Source organism: Ursus maritimus, unplaced genomic scaffold (genome assembly GCF_017311325.1).
Source record: "Ursus maritimus isolate PB19 unplaced genomic scaffold, ASM1731132v1 scaffold_2, whole genome shotgun sequence".
Lineage (NCBI taxonomy): Eukaryota > Metazoa > Chordata > Mammalia > Carnivora > Ursidae > Ursus > Ursus maritimus.
Window position 1 is genome coordinate 36,327,396 of NW_024424452.1, and position 14,796 is coordinate 36,342,191.

At 46.1% G+C, this 14,796-nt stretch overlaps 1 protein-coding gene across 3 annotated transcripts; it reads left to right on the plus strand.

Annotated features, from left to right (window-relative positions):
- Window positions 1-362: 362 nt before the first annotated feature.
- On the plus strand, window positions 363-13,086 carry MEFV (MEFV innate immuity regulator, pyrin). 3 transcript variants are annotated; one of them, XM_008696790.2, is made up of 10 exons: window positions 364-775; window positions 2,650-3,462; window positions 5,075-5,430; window positions 5,842-5,937; window positions 8,939-9,169; window positions 9,549-9,571; window positions 11,151-11,266; window positions 11,445-11,477; window positions 11,825-11,857; window positions 12,023-13,086. In XM_008696790.2, exons 1-10 carry the CDS (start codon window positions 499-501, stop codon window positions 12,574-12,576), a joined length of 2,532 nt encoding a protein of 843 aa, XP_008695012.1. In that variant the 5' UTR covers window positions 364-498; the 3' UTR covers window positions 12,577-13,086. The 3 variants fall into 3 exon arrangements, with proteins under 3 accessions (XP_040491380.1, XP_008695013.1, XP_008695012.1); XM_040635446.1 differs by lacking the exon at window positions 11,825-11,857 and having other exon boundaries at window positions 363-775; XM_008696791.2 differs by lacking the exon at window positions 5,842-5,937 and having other exon boundaries at window positions 363-775.
- Window positions 13,087-14,796: the final 1,710 nt, after the last annotated feature.

The following is a 14,796-nucleotide window of genomic DNA, read 5'->3' on the forward strand; positions in this document are numbered from 1 at the left end:
TTGGAGGGCCAATAAAATCCCAAGAGTCTGGAGGAGAACAACCGGCCAAAGAGACTGACCGTCATCATGGTCCTCTGCAGCGTGGGACCAGGGGCTTTGTTCCTGCTCCCGCCCCCCCGCCCCCAGCCCATATCCTGGGAGAAGCAGCATTGAGCGCCTTCCTAGGATCAAGACTCTGGACTCCAGCCCCAGCCCCTCCTTCACAAACCTACCCGCTGCTCTGCAGGGCTGTATGCGAAGGTGAGGGCTGGGCCGGAGGACCACATGGCTGACCTTGCGCCCTCCCAGCTGTAGAAGCCTTCAAATCCGTGAGAAAGAGAACGCAAGTGTCATCCCTGGGAATAAACGATGACATTCATACCTCGGTTCCCGCCAGAGTGCAGAGCATTTCCTGTGCCTCTTCCGCTATTTCACAAGCGGCTTCTTTTTACCCACCTTCTGGGTTCCAGAGCAGAGCCTGTTTCAGACAACTATCTCTGGCCTCTCCTGGTCAACACCATGATCAAGACCCCCCGTGACCATCTGCTGGACTCCCTGGAGGAGCTGGTGTCCGATGACTTTGAGAAGTTCAAGTTTAAGCTGCAGAACACCAGCCTGGAGAAGGATCACTTCCGGATCCCCCGGGGCCAGCTCCAGAATGCCAAGCCAGTGAGGCTGGCTTCTCTGATGATCACCTCCTATGGGGAGGAGTACGCTGTGAAGCTGACCCTACAAGTCCTGAGGGCCATCAACCAGAACCTCCTGGCAGAGGAGCTTGTCAGGGCGATTGGCCCAGGTAAGAAGGCCCCATGCCCCATTCCTCTCCCAGTGTGACTGCTGGCTATTCATGGGGTGGGGCAGAAGGTGCAAGAGGGAACTTGTGTTTAGACCAATGTGTTGTGACTTGGGGTTAGGAATCCCAGGACTACCATGACCCCAGTGACTCTGGCCGATGAAGTCCTTTCTGCTGCTTAGGTCTTTGGAGCTGGGTTAGTACAGCTAAGGGTCCCAATGGCTTTAAAACAGGGTGGGGTGAGGGGGGCGGGGAGGCTGAGATTCTCACTGCAGGGCAGAATCAGGAGAGGCAGGAGCTAGATGCCTGATCTTAGAAGGGCCCTAACTTCATTGTGATTAACCCCTACGTACACACCACTATCTTCAGGAAAGAAAAAAAAAGGTTTGCTAACTGACCATACCAGCAGGGTCGACAGGTAATCTTCACATTGAAATCCACCTGTTTTCAGTTTTGAGTTCTTCTTTGACACATTCCACAAAGGTATTCTAAAATTCTCAATTCTTTTCCTTCCTTTCTTTCATCTTTTCTCTTTCCTTGTTTTTCTTCCTTCTTCTCCTCCTTGTTCTTCTATTCCTGTTTTGCTGTAACTTTCTGATTTCATCACACTGTGATCAACAAATGTGGCCTACTGGATTTTTGCTTTCAGACTTTTTTTTTTTTTTTTGAGAAGAGAGGCAGCAAATACGTAATGGGCTTAAAAAATATTGGTTAGTGTTTGAATATTTCTTCTACTTCTAGACTTTAAGGACACATTAGAAATGCTTTCCATGTGTTTTTCTGAAGTAGAACGTTTAAGTAACATAAAAGTTCTCTGCTCTCTGAAAGACTGATAGGACTAAACCATAATCTGAGTCCAGTGTAATTTGATGAGTAGAGTTTTTAAGTTACCTTTTCATGTTTTAAAACCTGGTTATTAGGGGCACCTGGGTGGCTCAGTCGTCAAGCGTCTGCCTTCGGCTCTGGGTGTGATCCCGGCGTTCCGGGATCGAGCCCCACATCAGGCTCCTCCGCTGGGAGCCTGCTTCTTCCTCTCCCACTCCCCCTGCTTGTGTTCCCTCTCTCGCTGGCTGTCTCTCTCTCTGTCAAATAAATAAATAAATAAAATCTTAAAAAAAAAAATGAAACCTGGTCATTAGCATCTTTAGGGCTTTCCCATTAGTTCTTGAGTCAGTTTGGGGAACTTACATTTTCCTAGGAAGCAAAGTGTTTGCAACAGCAAAGTGTTTTAAACAACTCTGAAGCAATTTTAATAAGAGCTTCTTCTACCAAAAATTAAAGTGCTGATTACAGGATATCTTCATTTCTTTATTAGAGTAGTGGTTTTCAAGTTACATCCAAGGAACATACTTCAGGGATTCTTTAGAATGTTAACAAATACTTAATCTAAATTTTATTAATTTTTCTTATTTACAAAACCAACAAATTCATATTAAAATGTGTCATTAACAAAATTCTGAAATTCTAGAGGCCAGCAGGGCAATCGTTTGTGCTGTACTTGAACTCCTTTTTATGTAGACCTTGGAATTAAGACTTTCCTGTGATTTCTGTTTCATGAAACTGTATCCTGAAACTTCCAAGCAAGTTGTTTAAAACAAAAATCACCATTTACACTTACTTACCTGTGTGTTAGGATTTTCTTCATGTCGTGAAACCAAAGAATAAAACAGAAGTAAATTAGTTTCTGGAGTTTTAATTGTCCTTCAAAGTCTGTTTTCAAATTTTTGTGCCAAATACCTTAATTCTTTGATAGATTTTGTGAGTTTTATACACCTATAATCACCACTGAGAGGATTTTCCCTTCTCTTCCTTCTGTCCCAAGCCCTGGCCCTGAGCACGGCACAATTCCATGCCTTCACATTCTTTTGTCTTTGCAGAGTATCTGATACAAGAAAGTGGCACAGACAGCTCAGCAATGTCTTGTTCCTCTGGGGAGAATAAGCCCAAGGGCCTGAGGATACCAGATGGCCTGGAAGGTGATAGGCAGCGGCAAAGTGGTGATGGGGCCATCAGCCGGCCATCCGGCCAGCATGAGGCTGGAAGGGGGTCCCAGAAGAAGCCTCAGGGCAAACGGAGAGATCAGACGACCTCTGAGGACCAGGATATGCAGGGCAAGCCAGGGTCCAGGAGCATGACTCTGTCCTCCAGGAGAAGCCCGCTTTATGGCAAGCAACAGGGGGAGAAGGGGAGTCCCAGTGGCAAGCTACGCAGGAATTCCAGCTCTACAGGAAGTCTCCAAGAACATGCCTCTGAATCTCCTACTGGGTCCCAAAGAATAAAATCCAGGATCTCCAGGCAGCAGCGACCCAGAAGTCTTGATTTTACCATTTCGAGAGAGAGAGAACTCCCCAATCCAGAAACTCTTCTGAGTCAAGAGAAAATGAGAAGTGATCATCCAGACTCAGCAGCCACCCCCAGTGAAGTGGCCACTCTGGATATAGGTGCTACTGTGGCTCCAGAGAAAGGCCCCAGGAATCCAGAACATTCCATGATCTTGAAGGGGGGAGTATTCAGGAACACACTTTCCAATGTATCGTCGTCTGGTCTCCAGACAACCTGGGAGCATCCAGAATCTACAGGACCTTCAAAGAAAAATGGAATTGAGGGTCAAGAACCCTCTGAGACCTTGAAGGAGGTGGCAGGCAGTGAGCTCCACCAGCCTTCAGGTCCAGAAGTCTCTCCTTCTTCAGGTAAGAAAGGACCCCAAAACTCAGAAAACCTGGCATCCTTAGGAATGGTGACCTGTGTAGGTCTTCCCTCACAAACCTTTTATCCCCACTGTATTTATGTCAACAGATCCCTGGGTGCCCCCTGGGATCTGAGGTAGGCTGTGAATCCTGAAAAAAATGTACGTATGCACATCTTCATAAAATGTTGCATAGAAGTTCAAGTTCTTAGACACTCTGAAATCCTTTAGAATTCCACAGAAGTCACAGACACCAGCGTGAGCATCTGGAAAAGACTGGGTAAAATACCTGCTTCTCACAATGACCCTATGGCAGTATGTCATGGGGCTGAGATTCTGCCATTCACCTTTCTGGGCAGGGAGGAAAGCTGTTGGCTAAAATCCTAAATCTCATCTACTAAGGAGGCAGAAATTGGGATTATGTTGGGTTGTGGATGACATAAATGCCAAAATAATGCTAACTGAAACAAGACAGAAGTTTGTCTCTCCTTCACATAAACAACACAGAGGGTCCAGAACAGATGTGGTACTCCATGGGCCAGGAACCAGGCTCCTGCTGTTTTTCTGCTCCACAAAGTTTGCTCTCAAACTCATGGTCTCAGGGGGTGGCATCCTCATTCCAAGCAGCACAATGGAAGGACAAAGGAGAAGAGTATTACTTAGGGAAAGTCTCCAGAAGTTTCTAGAATCTGTTCAGGATGCCTTCATTTATATCCCTTTGGCCAGAATGTAGTCAAGTAGCCACACCTAACTGCAAGAAATGGGGTTTTGGGGAGGGGGGCAGGGAAGCAGCCATCAATTGATGGGCAGCAATCAATTCTATCATTAGGGAAGGAGGGGAGAATGGTTACTAAAGGGGCCTCCCACAGTCTCACTTACAGATGTGATATGAATTCCTGGAACCTTGTGAGAGGTGGTGGGAGGGGACTAATGAATTGAGTGTGTTTCTGACTGTACCTCCTGTCATTCTGCTTTATGAGGTTGTGCTATGGTCTTGGGGCACACTAGTCATAGCTGTTTGTCATCATGGTGCATTATACCCTTCAGCCTTATAAAATCAAGTCTCTTTCCTTACTTCCATTTAATTCTTCCTGAACCTGGATGTGAGGAGAGGTCCCTTTAGTTCTTTCATTTAACACAGACTTCTCAAATCCTTATCATGTGCTAGGGACTCTGCTAGGGGTCAGACTATGAGTGAATTACTGTTCCCAGGGGGCTCCCACTCGAGTCATGAGCAGCCTGGGTGGTTTTAAGTGGCAGAGCAAACACTGGTCAGAACGTCTCACTGCCTTTATATCACCTGCTAGATCTGTATATGTGTGGGAGGAAGGCATAGAATTTATAACAAAAGGCTTTTCTTTAGGATAAATACCCAGGAATTCAAATCTCAGGACGGTCATGAGATCTAGCCCTTTGCCCTCACTTCCGCTGGGTGGTTTGCTGCCTTGCTGGAACGAAGTCAGGGGAGGACAAGTTAGAAGTGGCAACAGTCTAACCAGGAACTTGTGTGTACAAGGCATGGGCTCTCTCTCTCTCTCTCTGCTGCGCCTTGCAGCACCCCTTTGGGACATTTTGGGTTTGTCACTCAGGAAATTTTTCCACTGCCATGTCCCCAGGGAAGCCACAGGATGAGGCTGTGTATCCCCTTTGCCGTGCTCAGGAAGGAGACGATTCCTGCAGATACTCCGTTGCTTCTAGGGATCCCAAGACCTCAGGCATACGCAAACGCAGCAGCTTCCTGAGCCTGGCCTCACTCCAAGTAAATAACTCGGAAGACAACAAGCAGCACGAAGGCCTGCAGATAGCTAACTTGAGCCCCAAGTCCCTGCCACAGTGTGAGAGACACATGAAGCAGGTCCAGCTGCTCTTCTGTGAGGACCACAGGGAGCCTATCTGCCTCATCTGCAGGCTGACTCAGGAACATCAAGGCCACTGGGTACGCCCCATTGAGGAGGCTGCCCTGGAATACAAGGTAGGGCTTCTTGTGGGTGGGGTGGGGAGTCAGGGCTACTTTATTTCCCAACCCTGGGATGTTGGTGCATTAGTCAGCATTTTTGGGCTGTTAAGTGGCAAAAACACAATACAAACCAAACCAGCAAAGAGGGAATTTACTGGTTCATGCAGCTGAGATCCAAGGGCACTAGCTTCAGGTATGGCTGAATCCAGGTGCCCACATGTCATTAAGAATCTCTCTCTCACCACCTCTTGGATCTGCTTCCCTTGGTGTGATGGATTCATTTTCCCCCTTTCCTGGGCCCTCCCTGTGCTCTTGGCTGCAGCACCCTCAGCTTTACTCCCTAAAGCAGAGTTTTCCCTCTAGAGCTGGCACCAACTAAAGATAGCAGAGGCCAAGTTTAGGCTTCAACAAGTGCCCCTTTTCCAGGAGCAAATTCAAAAGCAGCTGGAACATCTGAAGGAGTTGAGAAAATCTGGGGAGGAGCAGAGATCTCAGGGGGATAAGAAGACTGCAAACTTCCTGGTAAGGCCAGGGGTGTTCTGTGGCCAATCCTTGCCTGAATTCACCCCTGAAAAAGGAGGGAGGGGAGTGAGCAGGGGTCCCCAAATTATGTTCAGTTCACAGGGAAGCAGAACTGATCACCTATTTAGAATTACCTGCTCTTGGGGGGCAGGGAGGTAATAGGAGCTTGTCCCTGGAGAGGGACACCCACTCCCAGCAGGGAGGGAAATCTCCAAGGAGCTGTGCTTTCTCATATTCACTACAAAATGGTCTAGAGAAATTAACACCAGTGGCTGTCACTGAGGGATGGGATTGAGGAAATGGGAAGAGAGACTTTTCTATTTTAAATACTCCTTTGTATCATTTTTATAATTGTCCATTTTGTTTTTTTTAAAACCGCATGGATTTTTAAAAATTCAAATGGTTAGACATTTTCTTTTTTTTTTTTTTTAAGATTTTATTTATTTACTCGACAGAGAGAGACAGCCAGCAAGGGAGGGAACACAAGCAGGGGGAGTGGGAGAGGAAGAAGCAGGCTCATAGCAGAGGAGCCTGATGTGGGACTCGATCCCATAACGGCAGGATCACACCCTGAGAGCGAAGGCAGACGCTTAACCGCTGTGCCACCCAGGCGCCCCCTCAAATGGTTAGACATTTTCTTTACAACTGTCATTTTGTGATGCCACAGATTTCAATAAATACACTTGTTGGCCTTCCTCTGTTGAACCTAGGACACATAAGTTGCTTCCATTCTCCCTGCAAGCAAATTCAACTACCCCAAAGAGCCTTAATTTGTCTGACCCATTTCTGTTGGCTGGATCCCATCTCCCAAACCACAATGGGAAACAGGCAAAGATAACAAAGGGCAGGAATGGGGGTGGGCATGGCATTGGCCTAGGTGTCTAATTTTTGGGAAACTCATGAAGTGTAGTAAAAGAAAACCCCTTTCTAGGGTGCCTGGGTGGCTCAGTCGGTTAAGAGTCTGACTTGATTTCAGCTCAGGTCATGATCTCAGGGTCGTGAGATCGAGCCCCTCTCTCCCTCTGCCCTTCCTTCCCCTGGTCACCTCACCACCTCCCCACTGACCAGCTCGCCTTCTCGCTCTCTCTTTCTAAAAAAGAAGAAAAGAAAACACCTTCCCTATAATACCAGGTGGCTTGGAACTTGTGGGTGAAGCAGAGGTCAGGGATGCTCCCCACCATGACGGTGAGGCAGAAGCCTGGGCCACATGGAAACTCAGGGAGACAAGAAGGTCTGTTCTTCCCTTAAAACACTCACAGTGACATGAGCCCCCATGGAAAGCCCCCATGGAAAGGTGATGCTGTTTTCAAGACTTCTACTCTTCCTCCTCTCAATAGTCAAAAATATATATAATTTTTTAATCATATGAAAGGGGGAGGGGAAACTTTTTTACAGCCCAATGCCAGCTAAAACAAGTATGGATGAACGGTTATGGGGTGCCTGGCTGGCTCGGGCAGAGAGTATAGGACTCTTGATCTCAGGGTTGTGAGTTGCAGCCCCTCTATGGGTGCAGAGATTACTTAAATAAATAAATAAAAACTTCTTAAAAACCTCAAAAAAGAAATTTTCCACTATACAAACACCAATAAATCAATGAACACCAACAGAGATCATCAACAAAAATTTTAGCAGAAGATCGTAAGAGAACAGGATATTGACATCCTCTCAAAGTACCACTCCTCCAATTACTTAATAATTATAAAGTAAATAATATGTACTTACACTGGAGAGATGAGGCAAACCCCTCCTCAACCAAGTGACTGACCTCTGTATCACAACAATGGTGATGGACAAACTGGACACTCTTTGCCTCCCCATGGGATGTGCTAGGGAGCCTAGAGCATTAAGAATATGGTATTCTTGTTTAAGATGCTTAATCTGAACTTAATCATAAGCAAAATTATCAGACAATTTTAGAATATAGGCCATTGAACATGACAACTGACCTGTCCTCTTTAAGGAAAAAAAAGCCAATGTTAGCACGCTCAACAACAAGGGGTGAGGAAACATTTTTGGTTCAAAAAGACTAGAGAGCTCAAAATGATGAGACTTCTTAAGTCCAGTCTTAGAAGATTCGAAAGGGGTTCTCCCTCCATGGAGGAAGAATGTTCCCTAGAGCCAGTTCACCTTTCCACAGAAACTCTCGCTAGAACATGGGCCAGGCGGCTGCCCTACATGCAGCGGTAGCAGAGGTCAAGCTCACTTACATTCACATAAACGGACTGACTGCCTTCATTCAGAGCCACGCTGAGGACCTTGCATGCCAGCACTCTGGTGGAGAGTAGAGAGAAGTCTCCTTCCTGGACACTGTGGTGGTCATAACCTTGTCCATTTACAACCCCAGGCATATATCATCCTCACACTGGCTTTCAAGGAAGGAAAAAGATGATAGCAGATATGTCAGGGTCCTGTGGCCGCCGTAACAGAGTAGCACAGACTGAGTGGCTTAAACCACAGAAATGTATTCCCTCACAGTTCTGTAGGCCAGAAGTCCGCCGTCAAGGTGTCGGCAGAACCGGTTCCTTCTGAGGGCCGTGAAGGACAGACATCTGCCAGGCCGCTCCCCTCAGCTGGTAGAGGTCATCTTTTCCTTGTGTTTCTTCACATGGTGTTCTCCCTGTGTCTGTGTTCCAACTTCCCCACGCCAGTGGCCCACTCCGGTATGACCTCATCTTAACTAATTACATCGGCAATGATGCTATTTCCAAATAAGATCATATTCTTTAGGTACCAGAGGTTAGGACTTTAACATAAATTTTGGAGGGGATACAAATCAACCCAGAATACTAGATTTTAGGGCATTTTACAAGAGCCGGCCCCTGCCACCCTCAGTCTGTTCTGGAAGGTTCTGGCCCATTTTGTCTCCTTCTCTAAAATCCAGTCCTCCAAGAAGCTGAGGGATCCAGCCTCTTATCCACCTCCAGGAGGTGGGCTTCTAGGGATTCCCTGGGCACACACCTCCAACACACTGCACAGACCCCTACACCTTTCTGTTCCCCAGAAACAAATTGAAACCCAGAAGCAGACACTCCGGCACCAGTTGGAGCAGCTGTACCATCTTCTGGAGCAGCAAGAGAAGCTCTTTGTGGCCTCACTAGAGGATCTGAGCCAGACCATTGGCCAGGTTGGGGAAAAATATAACACCCATGTGTCCAGAGACATTGCCCTTCTTGACAAGCTGATTGGGGAGTTGGAAGCCAAGCAGTGCCAGCCGGAATGGGAGCTTATGAAGGTAAGTGTGGCTGGGCCTGGCTTTCCCCTTCCCACTGTGCCCAGAAGGATGACATGGGCTTTCAGCACTGCCATTAGCTCTGCCCAAGTCAGTACAAGACAAAGGTCTTGTGCCCAGACCCCTTTGATGAGCCCTCAGGAGCCCAGGGTGGCCCAGCTTACAAGGGATCCCCTGCCATCCCAGAAGAGAAAAGCAGGGTTTGGGTGCAGTTCTGTTGCAAGCCCGACCAGGCTACCACTCGGGTAATAAAAATTAGAATGGGGGAGAGGTACCCCAGTTTTGCTGACACCCCAGGGCTGTGAGCCCAAGAGGAAAGACCAGGAGTCAGTGCAGCCCCTAGGAGACTGGTAATGGAGAGCTTCCCTCTTTTCTCTCCTAGGACATCGGAGTCACCCTGCACAGGTACCGAGAGGTCCCCTCGTGTTCCCTTGGGTATCCTGCAGGAAGCAGTGGGGGAGGCATCCCTAGGAGGGAGATGCTCCCAGCCCCGAGTCTATGACTCCTCCTGGGCTCCTCCCATCTCCTGCAGCTTCCTAAGGCCTTTCTGGATTTGTGTAGGAAAAATGGGAGTGTGATCAGGAGAGAGAGCATGGGCTGAAGACTGAAAAGAACACAGCCTATCGTGCTAATGATGGTTCCTAAGATTGCAATTTGCCTCATGCAAACTGTTCCTGCGGAAGTGCCTCCCTCCACAAGTGCTTATGGTCTCAGGGAGGGAAGCACTTTCTAGGAGTGGTGATGCTAAGCCCAAACAGGGGAAGGAAGGGGAGGGAAGAGAGGAGGCTGGACATTATAATTACTCCAGTAGCTTTACAAAATCCTGACATCCAGGCCCTGGCACACAAATTAAATTCCAATCTTCAAGAGCATGATCCTAGCATAATTTTTTTCCTTTTTTTGGTGATAAAATACATATAAAATGAAACTTACCACTCTAACCATTTTTAAATGTGCAGTTCTGTGGCATTAAGTACATTCATATTATTGTTCAACCAACGCCACCATCGTCTGCAGCACTTTTTCATTCTCCCAAATGGAAACTCCATACTATTAAAACCTAACTCCCTATTGCCCCCTCCCCCAGCCCCTGGCAACCACCATTCTACATTCCATCTTCATGAATTTCACTACTCTGTTTCATATGAGTGGAATCATACAGTATTTGTGCTTTTGCGTCTGGCTTATTTCACTTAGCATAACGTCTTCAAGGTTCATCCACATCGCAGAATGTGTCAGAATTTCACTCCTTTGTAAGGCTGAGTAATATTCCACTGTATGCATAGACCACAAATTGTTTATCCTTTCATCCACCAATGGACACTTGGGTTGTTTCCACCTTTTGGGTATTGTGAATGCTGCTGCTATGAATATTGCTGTACATATATCTGTTTGAGTCTCTGCTTTCTATTCTTTTGGGCATATACCAAGATGTGGAACTGATGTGTCATATGGTAGTTCTATGTTTAGTTTTTCGAGGAATCACTATACTATTTCCCACAGTGTCAGTACCATTTTACTTTCCTACCACCAATGCACAAGGGTCCCTATTTTTCCACATCCTTGCTAACACCTGTCATTTTGATTTTTTTCAAAATAATAATAACCATCCTAATGAGTCATATCTCATTGTTTTTTTCTTATTTATTATCATTTTTATTTCAACAGAAAAGGACAAAAGTAGTATAAATAATTTGACATAGGTAATTCTGGGTTGAGCATTTCAATATCAGCACCATTTTAAGGCCATTATAAAAACTCACTATGGTTTTGAGATCAGTGGTTTTTAAAACTCCCTAGGTGATGCCAATCTGTGGCCAAAGCTGAGAAAGAGTATTTAAAACTCGGAGTCCAGGGAAGACTTTCTTTGCCAAGCCCAAGTGGGCTGCGTGTCCCCCGTGGACGCTGCACCTTACTTCCACCTCATGGGGACTTGGGCTACTCCCATGCACCAGCCCTCTCTGGCCAAGTCTTTTGTCTCTAGGGTCAAGATAGCAACTGTTCCTAAGCCCTGGGGCATTCCTTCAGATGTGGAAAAAAAGATCCATGTGATCTACCAGAAATCAGAGTTTGTGGAGAAGCGCATGAAGTCCTTCTTGGGTAGGTGGGCTTGGGGGAAAGGGGAGGCACCTGCTCACGTCCTCCTTGATGTCCATGTAGCCCAGACCCCTCTGGCATCCCTCCTCCATCTCCCATGGCCTTTCTGACGCTGCCTTCAGCCTCTTCCTGATCTGTCCCTAGCTGGGGAACTTAACTCAAGCTCTCTTTCTTCTTTTAGAAAAGCTGCGTTCAGAAACGGACAGCTTCAATGGTGAGTATGGTAATGGCAGAACGTACTTGTCAGGGGTTACTGTGATATCCCCTATGCTATTGATTTCTGGGCATTATTTAGAAGAGAGAAAAACACGTGTAACAAAGGCAGAAGAAAGCCTTCATAGGCTCTGTGCTGGATTTGTTGGCTGGGTCAGCTCATCAGACCACAGTCTTTAAGGCAGGCCCCAGGGTCTAGGAGTAATGGGGCTAACCCAAGCAGAGGAAGCAAGGTCCGGAGCCAGGGCAGGGGTCCTTGTCTTTCCTTGTTGTGGTGACCAGGGTACATTTAGCCTCTCTGAATTTGGATACTCAGGTTTTTTGCCCCCATCTTCTTTTTCTCTGTAGTTCCAGAACTGATTTGCGCTCAGGCATATGCCGGTAAGTGCCCAGACTAAGGCAAGTGGACTTCACCTGCTGGGTCCCTGTGCTGACCTCCAGTGCGTTCCACAAGACTGCTCCTACCCATGTTTCCTGGAGGTGGGGAGAACCCTGTAGGTCCACTTCCCATGGACCCTGAGCTAGTTATTCTAATTCTTTCTGCAGTTGATGTGACTCTGGATGCAGAAACTGCCCACCCCAACCTCATCTTCTCTAATAACCTGAAGAGCGTGAGACTTGGAGACAAGTGTAATCGTCTGCCTGACAATCCAGAAAGATTTGATAGTTGCACCATCACCCTAGGCCTTCAAAGCTTTCTCTCTGGCCGCCATTACTGGGAAGTGGAGGTGGGAAAAAAGACAGGGTGGATCCTGGGCATCTGCAAGGCATCTGCGAGCAGGAAAGGGAGCATGACTCTGTCACCCGACAATGGCTACTGGGTAGTGATGATGATGAAGCGGAATGAGTACCAGGTGTCCACCATTCCCCCAACACGCTTGCAGATAAGGGAACCCCCCAGACGTGTGGGCATCTTCCTGGACTACCAGGCTGGAGACATTTCCTTTTACAATGTAACATACAAATCTCTCATCTACACATTCACCAGCTTCTCTTCTTCTGGGCCCCTTAAGCCTATGTTCAGCCCTGGAACACATGATGGAGGGAAGAACATGGATCCTCTGACCATCTGTCCAGTGGGTGACCAGGGATCTCACTGAATGCCCAACACTTTGCATCCCTCTTCTGGCTCCCAACCTTGTATCTTGAATCTGTACACTCAACTGTCATTACTGTATGCCTACTGGGTTCCAGCTGCGGTGGGTAATATAACAAATAAGAGAAGAGTACCTGTGCCCAAAGAGTCTATGGAATGGTAGCAGAAATAAGCTGTGTACACAAATATTGGTAAACTAAGGGTGAAGAGAACACATGCACTGATGACACCTCAGAGGAAGAAGTACATGGCTGTTGCTTAATAAATCCTTGTATGAATTGCACCTAAGATGCCCCCAAGGCAGAGATCTCACCCTCGTCTTCCCTCAGAATTCTACGGCAAGGATGTGTCCCCTCATTCTATCCTCCTCTTTCTTGAAGACTTGGAAAGCTGAGAAATAGAACAAGCAGACTGGGTTGTTATATTTTTGTACCTGGATTAATGAATTATGGATCTTCAGAGTATTGGCTAAGTCTCATAAATAAATAAGTTAGAAAACTTGGTCATAATTGCACTCAGTTTGCACTCAATTTGTCGTCATTTAGTCAATCATTGTGAGATCCCATTTCCCTACTGAATACCATGAAAAAGATGGAGCTGTATAGTGGGAAAACATTTGACACATATTCCAAGTGTCAGATTTTTTTAAAAGTCTGTCCTGATCTGTATCTGAAAATCTGTTCTAGTTCACAGATATCCCCTCTATCATCCTGCATTTAAAGAGATGTAAAGAGGGGCGCCTGGGTGGCACAGCGGTTAAGCGTCTGCCTTCGGCTCAGGGCGTGATCCCGACGTTACGGGATCGAGTCCCACATCAGGCTCCCCCGCTATGAGCCTGCTTCTTCCTCTCCCACTCCCCCTGCTTCTTCCCTCTCTCGCTGGCTGTCTCTCTCTCTGTCGAATAAATAAATAAAATCTTAAAAAAAAATAAAGAGATGTAAAGAGAAAGGATGTAAAGGGAAAAAAAGACTCAAATGAAGATTAGACTCCAAACCCCTCGCACTCCAACTCATCTTTCCATCCTCACACTAGAGCCTAGACTAGACTCGGCTTCTCTGCGATTGTGGCCCTGGTTTCTCCATGGAGCTTTGTTCTATGCACATAATCCATTCTCTGACAGAGTTCATGTGCTCTATTTGCTTAGCCGTTCCCAATTCTCCCTTGCTATAACCTGTCCATGAATAGCTTCCTGTATTCCACCATCTCCCCATACACATATTTTTTTCTTCTGTTACTCCTAAAATGGCTCCAGAATGTGAACTATGTGATAACACTTGCTACAGTTGGCCATACAATCCTCCAGAAAGATTAAATGATGTTTCATGCCCAAAGCAATGTTTCTCCTTTAAAATTTTTTGCTCATTCAATAGAGATATAATGGGGTTTTACCTATGTTTTAATTTATTTCATTATCTGTTAGTAAGGCTGTGAATTTTCCAGGTGGACTTCTACCTTTTGTTTCATTCTACAGAAACAGCACAGCTTCTCTGACTACTTGCTGTGTGGAATCTAGATATTGAACTTAGTTGTTTCTAGTATTTCTTCAAAAATATTTTATTATTTTTTTAAATTTTATTTAGTTGTCAGAGAGAGAGTACAAGCAGGGGGAGCAGCAGGCAGAGGGAGAAGCAGGCTTCCCACTGAGCAAGGACCCTGATTCAGGACTCAATTCCAGGACCCTGAGATCATGACCTAAGCCAAAGGCAGACACTTAACTCATCGAGCCACCCAGGCGTCTCTCAAAAATATTTTAGATACTAAACACTTGTATTTGTACGATGAAAAATTTCCCTGTCTGGTGTTTTTTTTTTAATTGAGATATAATTCACAAAACATAAAATTCACCCTTTTAAAGTATATAGGTAAGTGGGTTTTAGTATATTCACAATGTGTACAAACACCACCACTAAATCCAGAACATTTTCATCACCCCCAAAACAAGCCCTGCATCCATTGGCAGTCACTTGCCACTCTCCCTTTCCCCCACCCCCTGGCAACTACTACCCTACTTTTTGTCTCTATGGATTTGCCTATTCTGAACATTTCATGCAAGCAGAATCATACAGTATGTGGTCTTCTATGACTGACTTCTTTCACTTGGCAAAATGTTTTCGAGGTCCATTCACGTTGCAGCATGTATTAGTACTCATTCATTTTTTTATAGCTGAATAATAATCCGTTATATGGATATACTAAATGTTGTTTAGCCACTCATCAGGTTTTT